The 20,521-nt window shown below is 45.4% G+C and overlaps 2 protein-coding genes across 2 annotated transcripts in view; both read left to right on the top strand.

Moving 5' to 3' along the window:
* LOC310837550 (zinc finger protein RFP-like) overlaps positions 1–20,521 on the top strand; it is a 61,316-nt gene that overhangs the window by 38,012 nt on the left and 2,783 nt on the right. Inside the window, 4 exon segments of the mRNA XM_083724296.1 lie at positions 5,207–5,437; positions 6,660–6,682; positions 18,198–18,316; positions 19,707–19,739. Coding sequence (XP_083580422.1) covers positions 5,207–5,437; positions 6,660–6,682; positions 18,198–18,316; positions 19,707–19,739 — 406 coding nt within the window.
* On the top strand, positions 13,355–17,872 carry LOC310837953 (zinc finger protein RFP-like). The gene is made up of 4 exons (XM_083725213.1): positions 13,355–13,963; positions 15,409–15,504; positions 16,395–16,625; positions 17,681–17,872. The coding sequence occupies exons 1-4, from the start codon at positions 13,532–13,534 to the stop codon at positions 17,705–17,707; spliced, it is 786 nt and encodes a 261-aa protein (XP_083581339.1). The 5' UTR covers positions 13,355–13,531; the 3' UTR covers positions 17,708–17,872.

Genomic DNA, 20,521 nt, shown 5'->3' with positions numbered 1-20,521 from the left:
TCTGCCCGTCATCTCTGCGAGTCCCATGTAGTCTGTCATTTTCACCTGCCATTCTTCCAAAGTGGGTAGATCTGGTGTCTTCCAATACTTTGCAATAAGGATCCTTGCTGCTGTTGTGGCATACAAAAACAAAGTTCTGTCCTTCTTTAACACCACATGGCTAACCATACCCAGGAGAAAGGCCTCTGGTTTCTTCAAGAAGGTATATTTAAATATCTTTTTCATTTCGTTATATATCATTTCCCAGAAAGCCTTAATCCTTGGGCACGTCCACCAGAGGTGAAAGAATGTGCCTTCATTTTCTTTACACTTCCAACATTTATTATCTGATGAGTGGTAAATTTTTGCAAGCTTGACTGGAGTCATGTACCACCTATAAATCATTTTCATAATATTTTCTCTCAAGGCGTTACACGCCGTGAATTTCATACCGGTGGTCCACAACCTTTCCCAGTCAGCAAACATAATGTTATGTCCAATATCTTGCGCCCACTTAATCATAGCTGATTTAACCGTTTCATCCTGCATGTTCCATTTCAGCAGCTGAAATTATGGCAAGGTGTTGTGAGCAGGTGCTAGCAACATGGGGACCTAGTGCTGGTTAAATCATTTATTCCCCCCTCACACTGCTTTTTATCCCCAAAACAGCTCTGTGAGGCTGACTGGTATCAGGAACAGCAACGGGTCCAGGGGATTCTGAATTCCTAAAGCTAGAAAGGGACTTGAATCCAACTCTCCCCAAGCCCAAGTTTCTAGGCATCTGGTTGTCTCCCCCGTCTCTGCCGCCCAAAGTCAACAAGGACCAGCTGAAAAGTTATGCATTTACCTGCTGGGGAATATGGTTAGGTAAAGGTAAAGGGACCCCTGACTATTAAGTCCAGTCGTGGCTGACTTTGGGGTTGCGGCGCTCATCTCGCTTTATTGGCTGAGAGAGCTGGCATACAGCTTCCAGGTCATGTGGCCAGCATGACCAAGCAGCTTCTGGTGAACCAGAGGAGCGCACAGAAACGCCAATTACCTTCCTGCCGGAGCGGTACCTATCTATCTACTTGCACTTTGACGTGCTTTCGAACTGCTAGGTTGGCAGGAGCAGGGACAGAGCAAGGGAGCTCACCCTGTCACAGGGATTTGAACTGCTGACCTTCTGATTGGCAAGTCCTAGGCTGTGTAGTTTAACCCACAGCGCCACCCACGTCCGCTATGCAAGACCTTAGCCAGGGCCATTAATCTCTTAGCAGACAGGCAGAGCAGTAAATTCACAGGCAGCATTTAACTGGATTACAAGCAGTTTACATTCCTTTACATGATATAAGGCAGGTACTACAATATTCTTAATACACAGCTATTTCAGAAACATTTTGCAAGCATTAATTAATAAGAAAATATAGCATTATAAAGAAAATTAAAAAGACACTTTTGCATTACTTTTCGAAACCTCACAGTATTGTAGATGATAAAAATTAAAATTATTGTTTTCCTTACCTGCACAAATGATAGTCATTGTTTGCATGGGGGGCTTTTATCCATTTCTGCAGTCACACAATCAATCAATCAATCAATCAATCATAAAGCGAAAAACAAGCCACAGTCACAAAAATGAAGCAACACAAAGAAAAATGCAAAAAAATAGCAAAAGCACCAAATATCACCTCAAAACACTGCAATCAGAAACGGAAGACTTTGATTACAATGGGGGGCGGGAGACGACTTAAATTAGCTGCGCAAGGGTCAAAACAGAAGGAAAAAAGCCTTAATTACGATGGGAAGGGTTTTTGTGACTTAAATTAGCTGCACAAGGGTGAAATGGAAACTCAGGAGCACATTTGGCTTCTGAGGCAAAGTTCGAAAACCGGAACACCTACTTCCAGGTTTGCAGTGTTCGAGTTCTAAGTTGTTTGGGAACTAAGCTATTCGAAAATCAAGGTACCACTTTATAACCATCCAAAGTCTCCATGAATTTTATCTAATCCTCTGTTAAAGCCCTCCAGGTTTTTCAGCCATTGCAAGGGACCACACTTTATTAGGAATATAGGGAGACTTCACACTGTGTAGTAATATGGATTGATAATAATAGCCATTCATATCATAGCCATTAACAGGCATTCATATCTAGAGAAGGAGCTCCATAACTGGGGGGCCACCATTCAGATGGTGCCTTCTGCCAGGCCAGCCCATTGCTCCATTGAGGTCAGTACTGCCTCCACTGACTGGCAGCAGCTCTGCAGGGTCTTCAGTCAGGGGGCCTTCCCAACCCTACCTGGAGATGATGGGAGTTGTAGCCTTCAGCAAAGAGAGGGCACCAGGTTGGCAATGCTGAAAGCGTGTTTCAATCTGAAGATCTTTGCCAGCTTGCTAAGAACGGATTAAGTTAAAATTAGCAACCAGACTTTTAGGAGTTTTCATCATGGAATCAAGTCCCGCTTACTAAATCAGAACTCCCGTCCATTTAGGGCAGCAGCAAAATTTATCCAATTCAAAAATGACAAGGAAGCCTACCAATGAAAATGTTATAGTGTGAATACTACAACTTACTAGGTATGTGCGTGTTTGTGTATGTGATCAAAAGCAGGTGAAGCAATCCAGAAGCATTCGCTGCTCCTTGAGAAAACATTCAGCAGCTGCAAAGACCTGGGGACATTTAAAAAAGAAAAAAAAGTTCACGTGGTCACTGAGTTTCTCAGTCATTTCCAGGAAAGGAAGCTCCCGGGGGGCGGCGGCTGAAAACAGAGAAAGTGAAACTTAACTCGGGTCTTTGACGGGAGGGAGCCATGGCTGCTGCTGGGCAGCAGAATCTGGCCCAGAATCTTTCTGATGTAGCCATTTGCTCCATCTGCCTGGAATATTTTAAGGATCCAGTGATCATCCCAGAATGTGGGCACAACTTCTGCCGGTCTTGCTTGGCTCAGTGCTGGGGGGAATCGGAGGGAGAGGTTTCCTGCCCTCAGTGCAGAAAAACAGTCCAGCAAAATAATCTCATCCCCAACCGGCAACTGGCAAACTTCTTGCAATTAATCAAGAATCTCAGCGTTCAAGGAAGGAAAGAAGAAGAAAGAAAAGGAGGAGTCTGCGAGGAGCATCAGGAACCCCTCAAGCTCTTCTGCAAAGTCCATGAAGCCCCCATCTGTGTGGTGTGTGACAGATCCAGGATACATGAAAATCACAATGTGATTCCTCTGAAGGAAGTTTTGGAGGAATATAAGGTAGGAGATCCCTGGATCTTGAGAGGGAGAAATAGCTGTGGATTCTTCTTTTTAATTCGCAGATCCCAATTAGGCATGGCATTAATTGTTTGTTGTGTAAAAAGCAGCTCAGGGGAAGCCTGAGGGCTCCTGGGATGGCTGGGATATTTCCTTGAAATAATCACAGCAGCTTCAAATATTTGAACTGGGACCATGGTGGGGAAAGAAAAGGTTAACGCCTCATCCACATCCCCCAGCAAGGTTGCTTTGTACATACTGTATTAAGAACACTACAAATGTAAATTGCACCTACACAACTAAGTACATGTCTCCTTTAGCTATCAGGATGCCTCCTCAATGCCCTGCAAAGCAGAGAGCAGCAAGGGATCAGCTGGGGGGACGGGGACTGGTGGCCAGGAATTGACCAGACAGTGCAGGATTCCCCCCCCCAAAGTATCTGTTGGAAGCAGATTTAGGAGTGGGGGGCTGGAAATACCTACTGGTGGGGAGCATGCTTATTCTGGGGAGTGCTGTGGGGGCTGTACAATGATGTTTCAGTGGTGGGTGGCCTGAGGATCTCCTCCCACCCCAAATGGCAAAGGACTCAGTGGTCCAGAGTAGCATCTGCAAAGACTAGGGGGAACGATGACATTTTCATGACAGCTCGAATTGGACCTGTGCTGATATATATATAGAGAGAGGGGGGGGGGGCTCCAATATTTTGGCCACCTCATGAGAAGAGAAGACTCCCTGGAAAAGACCCTGATGTTGGGAAAGATGGAGGGCACAAGGAGAAGGGGGCGACAGAGGACAAGATGGTTGGACAGTGTTCTCGAAGCTACAAACATGAGCCTGACCAAACTGCGGGAGGCAGTGGAAGACAGGGGTGCCTGGCATGCTCTGGTCCATGGGGTCACAAAGAGTCGGACGGACACCACTAAACGACTAAACAACAACAACAATGTATATAATGCCTTTTAATCCTTTTTTAAAAAAATCACTTGTTCTACTACAGTGGTGCAAAAATGCTGCTGTGCCATGCAATGCAAATAATGTTAGCTCTGCAAACAAGGGGTGACCTAACTGGGTCCCTGAGCCCCACAGGGGTGCTGCAGAAAAGAAGGTAGTTGGTCCAGAAAGGTTGAAAACCTATGGACTTTTATATCCTTCAGTATACTACCTTGCAAGGCCACTGGGTGCAAGAAGCTAGTACCGTGGTACCTCTGGTTACATACGCTTCAGGTTACATACACATCAGGTTACACACTCTGCTAACGCAGAAATAGTGCTTCAGTTTAAGAACTTTGCTTCAGGATAAGAACAGAAATCGGGCTCCTGCGGCGCCCCATTTGTTAAAGTGGTGCTTAAGGTTAAGAACGGACCTCCGGAACGAATTAAGTACTTAACCTGAGATACAACTGTATAACATTCATCAACTCTCTGTTTGTCTCAATCAAACCTGAGTTTTTCATTTTCTCTTTAGGGAGAGATCTGTAGCCGCCTGGAAATTCTGAGGAAAGAGAGAGAGGAAATTCTGGCCTATCAAACAGCCCTGGACAAGGAAAGCAAAGAACTCCTTGTAAGTGTCTCTATTGTTACTAGACAGGGAACAAGCATTTGAAAAATCAAGTCAGGACTGAGGAGGGATGGGGAAATTTGCCCATTTCAGCTTCTCTGCATTTCTCATTTTTCCATTTTGACTGCTTATTTATTTATTATTCTGAAAAGGAATCAGATGTTAGGGTAGCTACCTCCTTGTATAAATATTTTAATACATACTTTACCCTACTTCCGTGGCTAGAAAAAATGCTCCTTCCTTTAGGCTGTAGCCCTCTGCAAAACAGAAGTCAATAGAAATAGCAATGGAGAGGGCTTCCCCTCAAAATAAATGTTTACTTCTTTAGCCACTAGAGGTTTCATGTCTCCGAAAAATCAGAAGTGTCCTCCCTGTGGAATTCTCATAATTCTCTTCCTGGTGTTTTGAAAACTGACCATCTTCCACACTCAGACCTCCTCTTTTCTTGCAGAAATTAACAGAAACGGAGAGGCTGAAGACTGTGGAGAAGTTCAGACAACTGCACCAGTTTCTGGAAGAACAAGAAAAACATCTGCTCACTCACGTAGAAGAGGTGGAGAAGGAGATTGCAGGGAGAAGGGATGAGCAGCTGGCCAGACTCTCCAGGAAACTCTCCTCTCTTGAGAGGATCATCCAGGAGATGGAGGAGAAGAGTCAGCAGCCAGCGAGTGAACTCCTGCAGGTAAGATGGTGGCAGGAACAGCCCAAGGCTCCAGGAGAAGGCTGCCTCCAATCCTTCATGTGCCCCTTTCATGTATACAAGGAGTGCAGGGGCTGAGTTGATGGAGCCTCTAGTCAGGTTTGTAATGGACAGGAAGACCTGAGAGACCTGGGATGCTTAACTCACCTGAATGCAGATTAGAGATTTGTCTGTGTTCTTGATTGAAAGGGAGGTGCTTTTCTGCTCTTTGTTGATGATCTGTCTCTGAATGCCTTCCAGTTTGGCAATCCTGCTTTCATGCCCTGTGCTGGGCTTCGTCTAGGATGCGTTCAGGGCTCCTTCCGACATGAGCCAGTCTCTGGACCAAGCTTCTCTTCCCGTTTCCTCCACGACTTCTGAGTTGATCCCCTTCCCCATGGATACAGATTGGCCCAAAATGGTGCTCAGTCACAGTGACCAAAGAGCAAGACAGAGGGACTCATCCAGACTGCTGATTGTCCCACCCCTTTCCTCCAGGAAAACCCTCTTTTTACTGCTGAATTAGAGCAAACCTCAGCCAGGTTTTCTCTGGATTGACGTTTGCTTTGATGTTAACACTAAGGAGCAGGTGTTTCCTGAGGGAAAGCGGCAGGGCAAAGGCAAAACCACTTGGACTCGTGTTTTCTGGGCACAGGAAAAGCAGAAGTGTGGGTGAGCCCAAAGAAACACTGAGCTGTTTTATTACCCCTTTGGAGGCATTTTATGCTGCAGGTGCTTTTTAAAATTTCCAGATGGAAAATAGAATTTGAAATTTGGAGAATTCTATGGAAGACAATTTGGGACAATGTCCTAGTTGGATTATCCTTTAGGCTTACTTATGTCTGAATTGCACAATGCAAACTGGATTAAATTAATAAATTATAATCTAAGACAAGAGATGGGGTATAATCTTCTCTTGAACCCACAAATGTGAAATTTCCCTAAAATGCTGGTGGATTTTCGAAAGGATTCAAAAAAATTAATTGCAAACTGATGTAGAAATGTGGAGAACTTGATATCGGCAAAATTCATAATTTCAGATTGGAACAATAAAAACTGAGAGAAACAAAAACTGGCTGATTCTGCCATCCTTACCCAAAAGCTTGCCATATGCCAGGCAGACTGACATCTGAGGGCCAGAGTGTTCCTCCACTCCAGGGTCTGAGGGGGTCTTCCTAGTGTGGCCTGTGGTGTGCAGTGAATTCCCTTCTCTTTTCCCCTCTAGGATATGAGAAGCACCTTGGAGAGGTAAGTGGATCTGGCTCATTTTCATTAGTATCACTCCATGAGGCTGGGATGCAAGAACCTCAGACATGGCCCTCCAGGGGCTGCAGGGGGGAGACTGGAGGACTCACTCCCTGCAGCACCTCACAGGTAAAAGTAGAACCCCCTCTTCTGAACTTGTAGCCCCCCAATTCTCCCTCCAAGGTTCAAGGACAGCTGCCTCCTCCCTCCCTCCCCACATCACTTCACACAGGGATGGGGGCTCTTTTATTTCTCTTGCACTTTCTATTCATGGACTTTGTGGTAATTTCAATCATCTGAGGAGTCCGTAGTGTGGAAGAATCTCCCCACTCACTGCCTGCCTGTCCCTCTAGGCTTCCTCCAGCCAGCTTCCTCCTCTCAATTCCTTTCTTTTTCTTTACCCGAAATTGTGGGTTTGAATGGGCTGATAATGTTTTTCTTTTCACCAGGTATGAGAAAAGAGAGAAAAGAGAAGGAGAACCACTGGCTTTCCCTCCAGAACTAAGGAACAGGATCTTGGAATCCTGTGATGTAAATCACTTTGTGGAAGATGCAATGAAACAATGGAAAGGTAATGAATAATGGCTGCCAGGATTTCACACTGGGAATTCTATCAATGTCCTGATTCACATGGAACCTCTCTTGCCTTTTGTTTTCTCTCCACACAATCTGGAGAGGTTATTTGGAGCTTCTCAAGTTTTGCTTGGATTTCCACCTCATGAAGTGTGTTAAGAAGGGCACCTGCAAGCACCCAGTCCCTTCTCCACCTCCTGCCAGGCTGGTCTCCCAGCAGCAGAGCCAGGCCTGAGCCGCCTCTTGGTCAGAGTTTCAACCTCACCAGCCATTTCTCGTGCTTCAGCCATCCCAATCTCCTAAGAGTTCCCACAGTTCTTATGAGATCAGCTCCATTCCAGGATGGAAGACTTCCCATTGCACGAGACCCTTGGAATTACATGGCAAAGCTCTGCCGATTCTTCCTCTGCAATTGGTTTGTCACCATGCTTGGAAATGCCAGTTTCAGCAGCTTTGCCCCACCAGTTTACTTGGGGGCAGTTGTTAACCTTCCTCCAGCCCTCCAATACAGATCCTCATTTTATTTGTAGATTTTGAATGATTGTATTCTGCCATTTTCTAGTATAGTTTACTATTTCTGATTTTTCCATGAAATCATGGAATAGTAGAGCTTGAAAGGATCCCAAGGATCATTTAGTCCAATTCCCTGCAATGCAGGAATTAAAGCTAAACATGCTAGTTGTTTTAATTCCTTAGGCCTACAGTTGTTGTCTTTGCAATTATTTGTTCTATGATTTAATCTTCTGTTGGAAATAAGGAAGCAACAGATGCTATGTTGTGGTGATGTTTTGTAAAAAGATTTTTTGGGGGAGCTATTGTGGTGTAGCCCATTAAGCCTCTCTTTTTGCTTCCTCAGATGTCCAGTCATTCAGAAATCTTCAGAGAGGTAAATTTCACATGCAGACCCCAATTCACAGGAGGGGTGGGGACTAGTGTTTCATGGGGGATAAAAAGTCTCTTCTGTACGGTTGAGAACCATCCACAGCTTGACTCTAGACCTGCTGTTTGTACCACAGTGACAGAGAGGGTGGACTTGAAGGTGCCGAAGGGGGGAGGAGAGAAACTGCCCAGAAGAGTCAGACTGAGGAGGGAAGAGTTTTATTTCTGCCTAGAGAGAGTTGGGTTGCTTTTCCATGTGACCATTTTCAAGCCTGGTTGCCACATGTCCTCTTTTTCTCAGACAGGTCCTCCATTTTCATGATAAAAAATTATCCCCTGGCAGATCTGTAAAATTTGGCAAAATGTTTAAAATTCGGAAAAAAGTTATTTTGTTTGGTTTTTTTGGTTTACAGTAACCCATGAAATTTTTTCTCATGCATTAGACTCAGATCTAAGGCACCCAGCTAAGCTAGTTTGCAGCAGAGAATTGAAACAGAGCAGCATCTTAAGCTAGCAACATACTGTGTAAATCCCTTCACTTGTGGCTGAACTAAAAGGACGCTGGCTCAGCTACAAGATCTTGAGGAAGGAGTCTGGGAGGGCAAGAGTTAACATCCCCCTGTCCTTAAGGAGAGTCCATATGCAGATGTTAAACAGTTTAATAAACTGTTCTGTGCACACTTATGTTCACCAAGGTGTGAACATGAGCCCAAATACTTTCAGGTGGCAAGCAAGGGAGCAATATGTATTATTATTATTCCTTTGTTGTTGAAAGTTAAGAACATTGCTACTAGCAATATATCACAGCTTCTATAGCCTACATAGAGTAGGGGTATTTAAAATGAGAGTCGTCATAGCGATCTATGGTTAAGAGTAGAAGTTGGCAAATGTGTCCTCTTTTTTGCTCTTCTAAATACGACAACTCTACACTTGCCTATCATGACTGTCTTAGCCCCTAACTGGAAACCTTTTGATTCAAGTAGGTAGCCATGTTGGTCTGACGCAGTCAAAATAAAAATAAAAATAAATTGTCCAGTAGCACGTTAGAGACCAACTAAGTTTGTTCTTGGTGTAAGCTTTCGTGTGCATGCACACTTCTTCAAAAGGTAACCTTTTGAGTTATTCCCCCCTTCCCCCAGGGAACTAGTCTTATGGTATTAATTAAATCCAAAAGAGGAGCATTGAATAAGCAGTCCTTTGTAAAATTGCCCTGCCACCTGCTTCCTCTTCCCTGGCGACAAGCCCTAAACTTCCAAGATGGTGGGGAGGAAGGCAAGGAGAGACCAAGTGGGTGAGAGAGATGGAGAGCAGGAATAAACAGGCTCCCCACTTAACACAATTTTCACTTGTGGGGGGCACGAGGGCCCAGAACGTGACCCCCGCGAAAGTGAGGGGAGGCCTATATGTGGTTTTATGTTGTATTTTTATGCTGTGAACTACCCTGTGACCTATGTGTGACAGGCAGTATGCAAATGTAATTTATGATGATGATGATGATGATGATGATGATGGAGGAGCCCTCATCTCCCATCCCAACCCAAAGGCCAATTCCCACAGAGATGGTCAGAGGAAAGCAGCTTCTCTCCTCTCCCGCCTCCTCCAATTCTCCTCTCTTTCCCCTTCACTAGCACAGACGAGATGAGTAAAAGGTTTACTAGTTGGTTTTTTCTCTTAGAAAATGTCTGGGTTGAGAGGAGGGCAGGCACAATACACATTGCATATAAGAAAGTGGAGAAGACTGATTTAAAAACCAACAAGGAAGATATTCTGATGAGAGTCTGCAAGGAGGAGTCTTAGTCATCCATGCAATGGAAAGAAATCCCATAGACCTGAAAGGGAATATAGTTTTCTGGTGTTGATTTTTTATTATTACTGTATTATCATCAGGATGTCCGTTTCTGTCTCTCAGCTGACTCTGTCTAATCTTCTCTTTCCCTCATTTCTCCTCAACAGCAAATGTCACTCTGGATCCAGACACAGCCCATCCCAGCCTCATCCTGTCCGAGGATCAGAAAAGCGTAGGATGGGGAGAGAAAGAGCAAGACCTGCCCAACAGTCCTGAGAGATTCAGCAGCTGGCCTTGTGTGTTGGGACATGAGGGATTCACAGCAGGCAGACATTTCTGGGAAGTCAATGTGGGAAGTGAGGAAGAGTGGGCTTTGGGGGTGACTAGAAAGTCTGTGAGGAGAAAGGGCCTATTCTCCTTCAGTCCTGGGGGAGGGATCTGGGCTTTGGAGAATTGGGAAAGCGAGTACTGGGCCTTCACCTCCCCTGATTACTCTCCTCTGTCCCTGAGGGAGGAGCCCAGGAGGATCCGAGTGACTCTGGACTATGAAGGGGGACGTGTGTCTTTTTCTGACGCTGACTCAGGAGCTGAACTCTACACGTTCTCAGGAGCCTCATTCTCTGGGGAGACCCTCCTCCCTATCTTTTTTCTGTGGGGATACCAAACATACCTCAGTATCTCCTGAGGAGACTAAATCTGCCTCTCAGGCCAAGCAGGAGTTTCCCTCCAGACCAAAATGACTGATATAAAAACATTTACCTGCCAAGGGCACTTTCGGCAGTTTTTCCAGTCAAAATCAGCAGAAATAACAGGGGGGAAAGGGGGCGGTTGTTGCTTTGCATTTTCCTTCCTTTTTCCACAATTCCATCTGCAGTTTCTTCAAGAGATAGACACACATTTACAGTCCCAATAAACACTATTTTCCTCAAATGGGCTCCCTCACCTTCACTCTTGTTTTCCTTTTGAGATGCCTGATTTGGCAGAGCACAAGACTCTTGATCCCAGGGTTGTGGGTCTGAGCCCCACATGGGGGAAATGTTTCGTGCACTGCAGGGGGGTGAGACTAGATGACCCTCAGGACCCCTCGCAACTCCGCAATTCTAGGAAACCTTCCTCTCCCCACAAGACCATATGCAGCTGTGAAAATGCATGCATCATTGGATTAATAGATGATGAAAAAAATGAACCCCTTCACCCACGTCAGGCAGGATAGCTCCTTGCTCTGGAGACCTCAGATGGGAAGAAAATGAAAATGAAACTGAACAGGGTGTCAGCTTCCAATGGCTTCTGCAAATACAGCCTTGCCATCTCCACACTTTGTAAGAAATAAACCTTATTGCATTGAGTGGGGCTTCTGCCCAGTTAAATGTGTTTTGAGTGGATGCATTAACGTTCCTTATTTACAGGCTGGATTCTGTCTATTGGGGACATCAAATGGGGTGTCCTCTGGATAATGCTGGACTCCAACTCCCCTTTGACCCATCCAGCATGGCCAGGGGTCAGAGAGGATGGGAATTGCAGTCCAGCAGCTTCCAGAAGGGGCCCCATGGGCTGTGCTGCCCTATACATTTCACAGGGCACCTTCCCTGTGTTCCTCAGTCCCACCCCAAATACACAGTGCTCCCCCAAGGAGTGTCTTTTCAGCACCAAGTGCATCTGATTTTTCTCCTGGGATACTAATAGCTAGAACAACAAATGCCTATGGACTTGACCCCTCTCAAAGATCAGGCAGGACTCACTCTGGCTCCACTATTGGCACCGCCGACTACTGACCACTGCAGCCTGCTCTCCTTTTCCTGAAATACAGCTTTCCCCACCTGCCTGAGGGCCACCTCCCCATGCTCCATCTCCTATATGATGTTGGCTACGTTTGTGTGTGATCATAAGTTTCCCTGTGAGCCTCCACTCACCCTGTGGAAGGACACAAAAGTGGCCCACTTGGTCCAGTGCCCAAGAGGGGCCACCCAGACACTTGTGGAAAACCTGCAAGGAGGACCAGAGAGCAAAAGCAGCCTTGCCCCCCCCCCCCCGCAGCCTCCAGCCACTGAGATTTAGAAGCCTGCTGCCTCTGGACTGGGGAGGCAGAGCATAGCCATTGTGCTTAAGAGCCATTAACAGCCTAGTGCTCAGTGAATTTGTCCCCTTGTCTTCTCCCCAGCTCGGTGGGTGCAGCACAGTCGTCTTAATCTAAGGGTCACTGGCTTGAGCAGCATGTTGGGCATTGCAGAGATCTGGACTAGGTGACCCTTGTGGTCCATTCCAGCTCTGCAATTTCATGATTTTAAGCTGGTTGCCATCTCTGCCTCCAGTGGCAGCAAGTTCCATAGCTCAATTACTGTATGCGCTACGCAATGAAATGCTTTTATCTGTCCTGGATGTCCCAACATTCAGCTTTGTTTGGGGGCTACGAGTTCTAGTGCTATGAGAATTATCTGTGGAGATAATGTGCCTCTGCCCGCCTGCCTCCGTCATGGGCACCAGAGCAGGGGGTGGGCAGATTGTTTGTCCCCTCCTGGGAGAGGAAGCCTCGACAGAGAACTTTCTTGAATTAACAACAATAACTGGTTTCTTGAGGCAGCAGGAAAACAAATCAGGGAGGAGCAGGCCTCTCAAACACAACACAACATCTCTCAGCTTCAGCCTCCCTGAACTGTGGGAACAGAAAATCAATCTTGGAGATGTCATGCACTGGCACGTGTCTGTGTGTGTGTGTGTGTGTGTGTGTGTGTGTGTGTGTGTGATCTTGCTCTGCAATGTCTACACTGAGTGGCTGTGGCTCTCCTGGATTTCAGACCGGCACCTTTCCCAGTCTGAAATGAGAGATGCAAGGGATTGAACCTGGAAGCTTTTCCATGCCAAGCAGAGACTGTTACCCTGAGCTTCAGCTCTTCTGCATTTTTGAAGTAAGGCTCATGACCTTCTTGATACTATTCATTTAACTTCATCAAATCTGGCCCTCTTTGAAAAAAGTTTGGACACCACTGATCTATGTCCAACCACCCTGCAGTGCAGGAGCACACAGCTGTCCCACATAGGGGAATCGAACCTGCAACCTTGGCGTAATCAGCACCACAGTCTAGCCAACTGATATGTCCAGGCTGTCCTTGATTTACTTATTTTATTTATCAATATTTGTGTACTGCTTGACTGATGGTAATAAAATCTCTAAGCATTTTACCCAAAACAAATTTAATTCCCCTCTAGTTCCACCAGCGTTGATGGGAGGTACTTTCTGGTGCAGTTCACAGACGCTGTTGGAAATATTTCAAGGAACTTTGTTCACCCAAACTAGTTGATTCCAAGCAGGGGAGAAAGGGCACCCCCTCCCTTGCAAAATCTCTGCCTACCCCCACCAGATCCCAGAGCTGAGCAGGGGATCAAGATGTCCAATCCAGGAGGTGGGGGAGGGATCTCGGGCTGCTACAAAGCCCTGCCCTCCGGAAGGTGGGTTTTCTTGAAGCGGAGGCTGCTGTACCGCCATGCATATACTGCATAAGAAATGCAAAGCGAGGAGGAAACGAGCAAGAATAAATCACGTGGGCAATAAACTCCGGAGTCATTTGCAGAAAAACCCAGGAAGTGGCATTTAACTCTTACATTGGCGCGAGGGAGGCATGGCTGCTGCTGCAGCAGGGAGTCCCGTCCAGGATCTCCGTGATGAAGCCACTTGCTCCATCTGCCGGGATTACTTCAAGGATCCAGTGACCATCCCAGAGTGTGGGCACAACTTCTGCCGGTCTTGCTTGGCTCAGTGCTGGGGGGAATCGGAGGTAGAGGTTTCCTGCCCTCAGTGCAGAGAAAGAGTCCAGCAAAATAATCTCATCCCCAACCGGCAGCTGGTAAACTTTGTGGAATTAATCAAGAAGCTCAGCCTCCAAGAGGGAAAGGAGGAAGGAGGGAAAGGGAAAGTCTGCAAGGAGCACCGGAAGCCTCTGAAGCTCTTCTGCAAGGAGGACGAAGCCCCCATCTGTGTGGTGTGTGGCAAATCCAAGGAACATGAAAATCACAAAGTGATTCCTCTGGAGGAGGCTTACGAGGAGTGCAAGGTAGGAAACCACTCGGGATCTTGAGCGGGGGAGGGAATAGCTGTGGATACTTCTATGTGGTTTTCTGTGGCTCACGCGTCTGAACAAGGCATGATAGGAATTGTCTGGATGCAATTTGCATGCTGGTTGTGCAGTGGAGCTTGCTCCTGAGTAAGGAAGGCATAGTACCCTTAAACACATAAATTGATTCCCTTCCTTTTAAGGGTTGGAAAATTTTATCAACACACATTGCAGCACCTATAGTAAACTTGTGAAGTCCTGGGACTTTCTCATTGTTGTTTTCTGCCTAATAATAATAATAATAATTTATTATTTATACCCCGCCCATCTAGCTGGGTTTCCCCAGTCACTCTGGGCGGCTTCCAACAGAACAATAAAATACAATAACCTATTAAACATTAAAACTAGTGCAACACTGCTACCCCTTTGGGATAATAAAATGATACCAACGATGATGCTAATAAGACTTGTCTCCGAGGATGGGTGCATTGCATAGTAGCCATAAATTGCATGCTGCGGTAAATCTATAAATCTTACCTGTGCTTCTTGGGTCCTTTCCAACTCCCAGGGCTGCATCTCCACTAGGGGCCTGGGGGCGGGGAGCTGGCAGAAGGTGACAGGTTTGCACCAAGGTGGAACACTTTTGATGTCTGGTCACCCATCCTCCCCCATTATTGTTTTTTTGTGGGGAGGGGGACAAAGCATTTCCCCTCGCTCAGACACCCAGGGAAGTTAGTCACGTTTGTGGGTGGCACTCAGCATCTCTGTCTGCCAAAACCTCCCAGGCATCAAAGGGCTCAAAAAGGGCCTCTCTAAATCCCAGCTAGGCAAATACAGTACTTGCTTTTTGTGTGAGTGAGACATGGTGAGGGGACCATTTTTAATGGTTATCCTCAGGCAATGAAATGTATTGGGCCAGCCCTGGCAGCTTTCATTTTTCTACATAGTGGTTATATTTTCCACACAAACAATAGACTATGTTTTGTGACTTTGAATATTTTTGTTCATTTGTATTTTTTATTTTACGCTAATATAAATAACAGTAACAACAACAATAATTAATTATTATTTATACCCCACCCATCTGGCCGGGTTCCCCAACAGAATCTTAAAAGCACATTAAAACTTCAAACATTAAAAAGTTCACTAAACAAAACTTCTGGAGGGTAGCGAGATTGGCAAAGCCTGCTAAAAATGTCCCCACCTCAATAAATCTTTTATAATTTTTCTCCAAACTTTTGCAGCTTGTCTATAATCATTTAATTAAAACATAAAAAATACAAGCATTAATTGTTGTGTATTAAATCTGCTCAATTAAAAGTATTAATGAAAAAGAAGAGGGAGAGAAACTATTAAGAGTAGGACCACCGCATACTGTCAGGGTAATAGTCAATTTATTGCTCCATCTCTCCCTGTCTAGCCTGAGTTTTTTCTTTCCTCTTTAGGGACTGATCAGCGGCCGCCTGCAGATCCTGAGGAAAGAGAGAGAGAAAATTCTGGCCTATCAAGTGGACCTGGAAAAGGAAAGCCAAGCCCTCCTTGTAAGTCTCACTGTGTTTATTAGGGAGGGAGCAACTACTTGAAGAATCAAGTCAGGACTGAGGAGGGATGGGAAATCTGCCCATTTCAGCCTCTCCCTGTTTCTCATTTTTCCACATCATGACAGCTTTATGCTGTGGCCATAAACAAAATGGAAGGCAATAGAAATGGCAGTGGAGAGGGTAGAGAGAATGTGTTCATCCCTTCAACCTCCCGCCACCCTCCAATTTTTACTTTAATGTCTGAAGAAGAGGCCTTCTTTAGCTGCTAGGTGTTGGTTTTATGTCTATGAAAAATCAACGTAGCCTCCCTGTGGAATTCTCTTGTCTCTCCTTCTGATGTTGTAAATACACATTTCCAACACAAGATTTACCCACCCGGGAAGAATGGCAGATGAAGGTGATGGACTATATGGAACTGGTGGAAATGACTGGCAGAATAATATTATATGATTTTAGCAGGAATGATATAAAGGATTTGGGAACAACTGACTGTTAATTGGTGAAAGGAGGAAAAGTAAAGTTACATTATATTAAGACAATCTACAGGACAAAAATTTTTAAAAGAGGGAAAGGATTTGCTGAAATAGATATTCGACCTAGAATACAAAAAAGGGAGGTGTGAGGAGGTCAAGGAAATAAGCTAATGAAAGAATAGTAATGAGGATATCTGATGCATTTTCTTTTTTGTGTTTCTGTTTTTGTCTAATGGGTTTTATTTTTCTGGTTTTCTTCTTTTTTATATTGTGGTGTGTTGTTTTGTTTTTGTTTAATGTGGTATGTTTACTTTTTCTTTTTGTAATTGTTGAAACTTTAATAAATATTATTAAAAAAATAAATACACATTCCAGACTCCGGCCTGCTCTTTTCCTATTTCTTCCTTCTTCTTGCAGAAATTGACAGAAACGGAGAGGCAGAAAACAGTGGAGAAGCTCAGGCAACTGCGCCAGTTCCTGGAGGAACAAGAAAAACACCTGCTGAATGAGATAGAAGACGTAGAGGAGCAGATTGCAAGGGAAAGGGATGAGCAGCTGGCCAGATTCTCCAGCGAACTCTCCTCTCTTGAAAGGAGCATCCAGGAGTTGGAGGAGAAGCGCCAGAAGCCAGCGAATGAACTCCTGCAGGTAAGATGGTGGCAGGAGCAGCACAAGGCTTCGCTCCTGGAAAAGGGTGCTGGCAAACTTTTATGTGCCTCATTCATCTATACAGGTAGTATGGGGTTCAGTATATGGAGGCTCTAGTCAGGAGAGCTGGGATGATTTTCTCACCTGAAAGCAGACTAGAGATTCTTCTGTGGTGGATGGAACTGGATGCGGTTTTCTGCTCTTTGCAGAAAATAATGGTCTCCTAATGCCGTCTATCATGGCCATGCTGCCTTCATGGCCTGTGTTGGGGTTCCCAGAGGCTGCTTTGGCTGCCTTGGATCAAAGGGAAAAATAAAATTGAGCAAACGAGAAGTGAGCTTTAGTATTAAGTGCAGTTTCTTTATTTGACACCTCAGGTTTTAGGCATTGAGATTGTCCTTACCTTTCGCCTCACCCTCACCCAGAGGCAGACGAGCGACAACCGCCATTGTTTTAGAGACTCATGTGAGATGCCTTTGTGAGCAGAGATGCGCTACTACAGTGGTACCTTGGGTTACAGACGCTTCAGGTTACAGACTCCGCTAACGCAGAAATATTACCTCGGGTTAAGAACTTTGCTTCAGGATGAGAACAGAAATCGTGCTCCAGCAGCGGGAGGCCCCATTAGCTAAAGTGGTACCTCAGGTTAAGAACAGTTTTAGATTAAGAATGGACCTCTGGAACGAATTAAGTTCTTAACCCGAGGTACCACTGTACTCATATGAAGTAACAAATCTTGCAGCGCCTTCACGCTGGTTTGTTGTCTTGACTCAACTAAGGCCTTGTCGTCATGTCTGTTTATCTCACCCCCGGGAGGAAAAAAAACAAACCCATTTCTGTCCTCAAGGACTTAAGACTGGGTAACTTAAGAACTTAACATTGGAAAAATGAAAACTGAGAGAAAGCAAAATTGGCTGATCCCTACTCAAAATGTTGTCATGTGCCAGGCAGACTGACATCTGAGGGCCAGGCTGTTCCTCCACTCCAGGGTCTGAGGGGGTTTTCCTAGTGTGGCCTGTGGTGTTCAGTGAGTTCCTTTCTCTTTTCCCCTCTAGGATGTGAGAAGGACCTTGGAGAGGTAAGTGGATCTGGCTCATTTCCATTAGCATCACTCCATGAGGCCGGGATGCAAGAACCTCAGACATGGACCTCCAGGGGCTGCAGGGGGGAGACTGTAGGACTCACTGCATGCAGCATCTCACAGGTAAAAGCAGGGCCCCCTCTTCTGAACTTGTAGCACACCAATTCTCATTGCAAGAATCAGGGCCAGAGCTCTGCCTTCTCCCCCCCCCCCATCACCTCACGCAGGTCTGGAGGCTCTTCTCTGCCTCCTGCACGTTATATTCATTCATTGTTCTTTGAATAGACATCAGCGGGGAGACTCAGAGGCCTGGGGTTGCTGTTCTGGCCCTGTGATGTCTGGCTGTGGAGTTTATAGTGAGGAATAATCTTTCCCCTCTGTGCCTTCCTGTCACTCTAAGCTTTCTTCAATTCTCTTCTTCGATTCCATTTTTTTTCATGTACTAGGAATTGTGGACTTGAACAGGCTAACAGTGTTTTTCTTTTCACCAGGTATGGGAAAAGGGAGAGTCAAGAGAATCCACTGGCTTTCTTTCCAGAGCTAAAGAAGAGGATCTCGGAATTTTGTGATATAAATATCCTTGTGGAAGATGTCATGGAACAATTTGAAGGTAATGAAAACTGCCTGCAAGGATTTTATACTGGCCGTTATATTATTTCAGAACTGAACATGCCAGGCTCTTGTTGCATTGAATTTCATTCCTGCTGCAGACGGGGTACCACCAGGATAGTTTCCTTCTTGGTGCTCCAGCCATCATTTCCTTTCCCTCATGTATATTGTCACTCTGGATCCTGTAAGGAAAGCCTGAAAAATAGCAAAGTCATGATTTTTTCCTCCCATGTGCATCTGTTTACAATTATACGGAACCTCCTTTTCCTTTTGTGGCGCTGTGGGTAAAAGCCTCAGCGCCTAGGGCTTGCCGATCGAAAGGTCGGCGGTTCGAATCCCCGCAGCGGGGTGCGCTCCCGCTGCTCGGTCCCAGCGCCTGCCAACCTAGCAGTTCGAAAGCACCCCCGGGTGCAAGTAGATAAATAGGGACCGCTTACTGGCGGGAAGCTAAACGGCGTTTCCGTGTGCTGCGCTGGCTCGCCAGAGCAGCTTTGTCACGCTGGCCACGTGACCCGGAAGTGTCTCCGGACAGCGCTGGCCCCCGGCCTCTTGAGTGAGATGGGCGCACCAACCCCAGAGTCTGTCAAGACTGGCCCGTACGGGCAGGGGTACCTTTACCTTACTACACAATCTGGGGTTGTCCTTTTGGAGGTTCTCCTGCTCTGAATGGAGTCAAAGAGCATTAAGAAGCCCCCAGTTCCCCCTCTGCCTCCTGCTCAGGCTTGTTTGTCAGCCGTGGAGCCAAGGCCTGAGCCGTCTCCTCCTCAGACGTCCCCCTGCAGCTGCCATATCTAGAGCTTCAGCCTTCAAGATCTCCTGAGAGTTCCCCCATTGAGAGTGGAAGCAAGAGCACATGAGCCCCAATGGGCACAATTATGCTTGTTAAGAACCTTAAAGATTTGTAGAAGGTTTGTGAGGAAGGACTTCCTTTTGCCTGAGATCTCTGCCAATCCTTCCTCATCAGCTTCCGCTTCTCCTTATGTTTCAGAATTTTAGTTTTAATGATTCCCCCCACCACTTTACTTGGGGAAGATGTTAAGGCTGCCTCCATCTCCCCCCTGCCTCCTTTTACGGGATTCTTATTGTGCTGTCTCCTCTCCAGCCCTCTACTAGACACCAATTTTAGTGACAAAACTCAGAGAATATCAGGATTTATGCTGAATATTTTTATTCTGATATTTGTAAGCTTGCTTTACGATTATGGAGTTTTAAAGCTTTCGTGGTTTTCATAGATTCTTCCTATGATTTTCTTGTTTATAATTATTTTTTCTACTTCTTAATCTTTTTCTTGAATTTGAAGATGCTGCGTTATGAAGCGTTACTTTTGTATGGAGATTTATTTCAGGTGGAAGAGTGTTGCCCTTACACTTTATATCTTTTTGCTTCCTCAGATGCTCTGTTACTCAAAGAACAGCTTCAGGAAGGTAAATATCATGGGGAGAACAGTTTCACAGGAGGGATGGGAACTGATATTTTATGGCTGTTGAACCGTCTGTTCTGCAGACTTTGGAACCCCCATCAATGGCGTAACTCTGGGTAACAGTCCTCTAGTGGTGTTTGGGTTCTTTTTATGTCTCATGAATGAGCTTGAAGGCTTGGATTGGGGGCAGAGCTTGTCCCTGTGAAGAATCTGCACCTCAGTCTGGGACTATAATGGAAGAGTTCTATTCCTGCCTGTCATTTCACTGGTTTTCTAACTGATTTTTTACTTTTATTTTTATCTATTTCATAAAATTTATATATCACTTGATTGTGGGGGTGGGACTTCAAAGACTTACAGTACCTTTCAAGAGTCTTAAAGGACTCACACTTCTTATGAGATTGACCCCATTCTATGAAGGAGGACTTCCCATTGCATGAAACCCCTGGAATTACATTTTAAAGCTCTGCCAATTCTTCCTCTGGAATTTGGTTTGTCATCATGCTTGAAAATTCTGGCTTCAGTAGCTGTTTATACTTGGGGCAGATCTTAACCTTACTTTGGCTTTTGGGGGGGGATCTTTTTAAAAGATGGAAATGGTACTTCTGGCCTTCCAGTCATCCAGTATAGATCTCTATTTCATTCATGAATTCAAACTGATTTTATTTTGCGATTTTCTAGTATGGAGTACCATTTCTGGTTTTCGCATAGAATAGTAGAGTTTTAAAGGTTTCCAAGGGTCATCTAGTTCATCATGTTAGTGTCTTTAATTTCTTAGTCATACTT

This window comes from Podarcis gaigeae, assembly GCF_964106915.1.
Source record: "Podarcis gaigeae genome assembly, chromosome: 2".
NCBI lineage: Eukaryota > Metazoa > Chordata > Lepidosauria > Squamata > Lacertidae > Podarcis > Podarcis gaigeae.
Note: the sequence above shows the minus strand (reverse complement) of the source record. Positions and strands in the feature narration are given on the sequence as shown.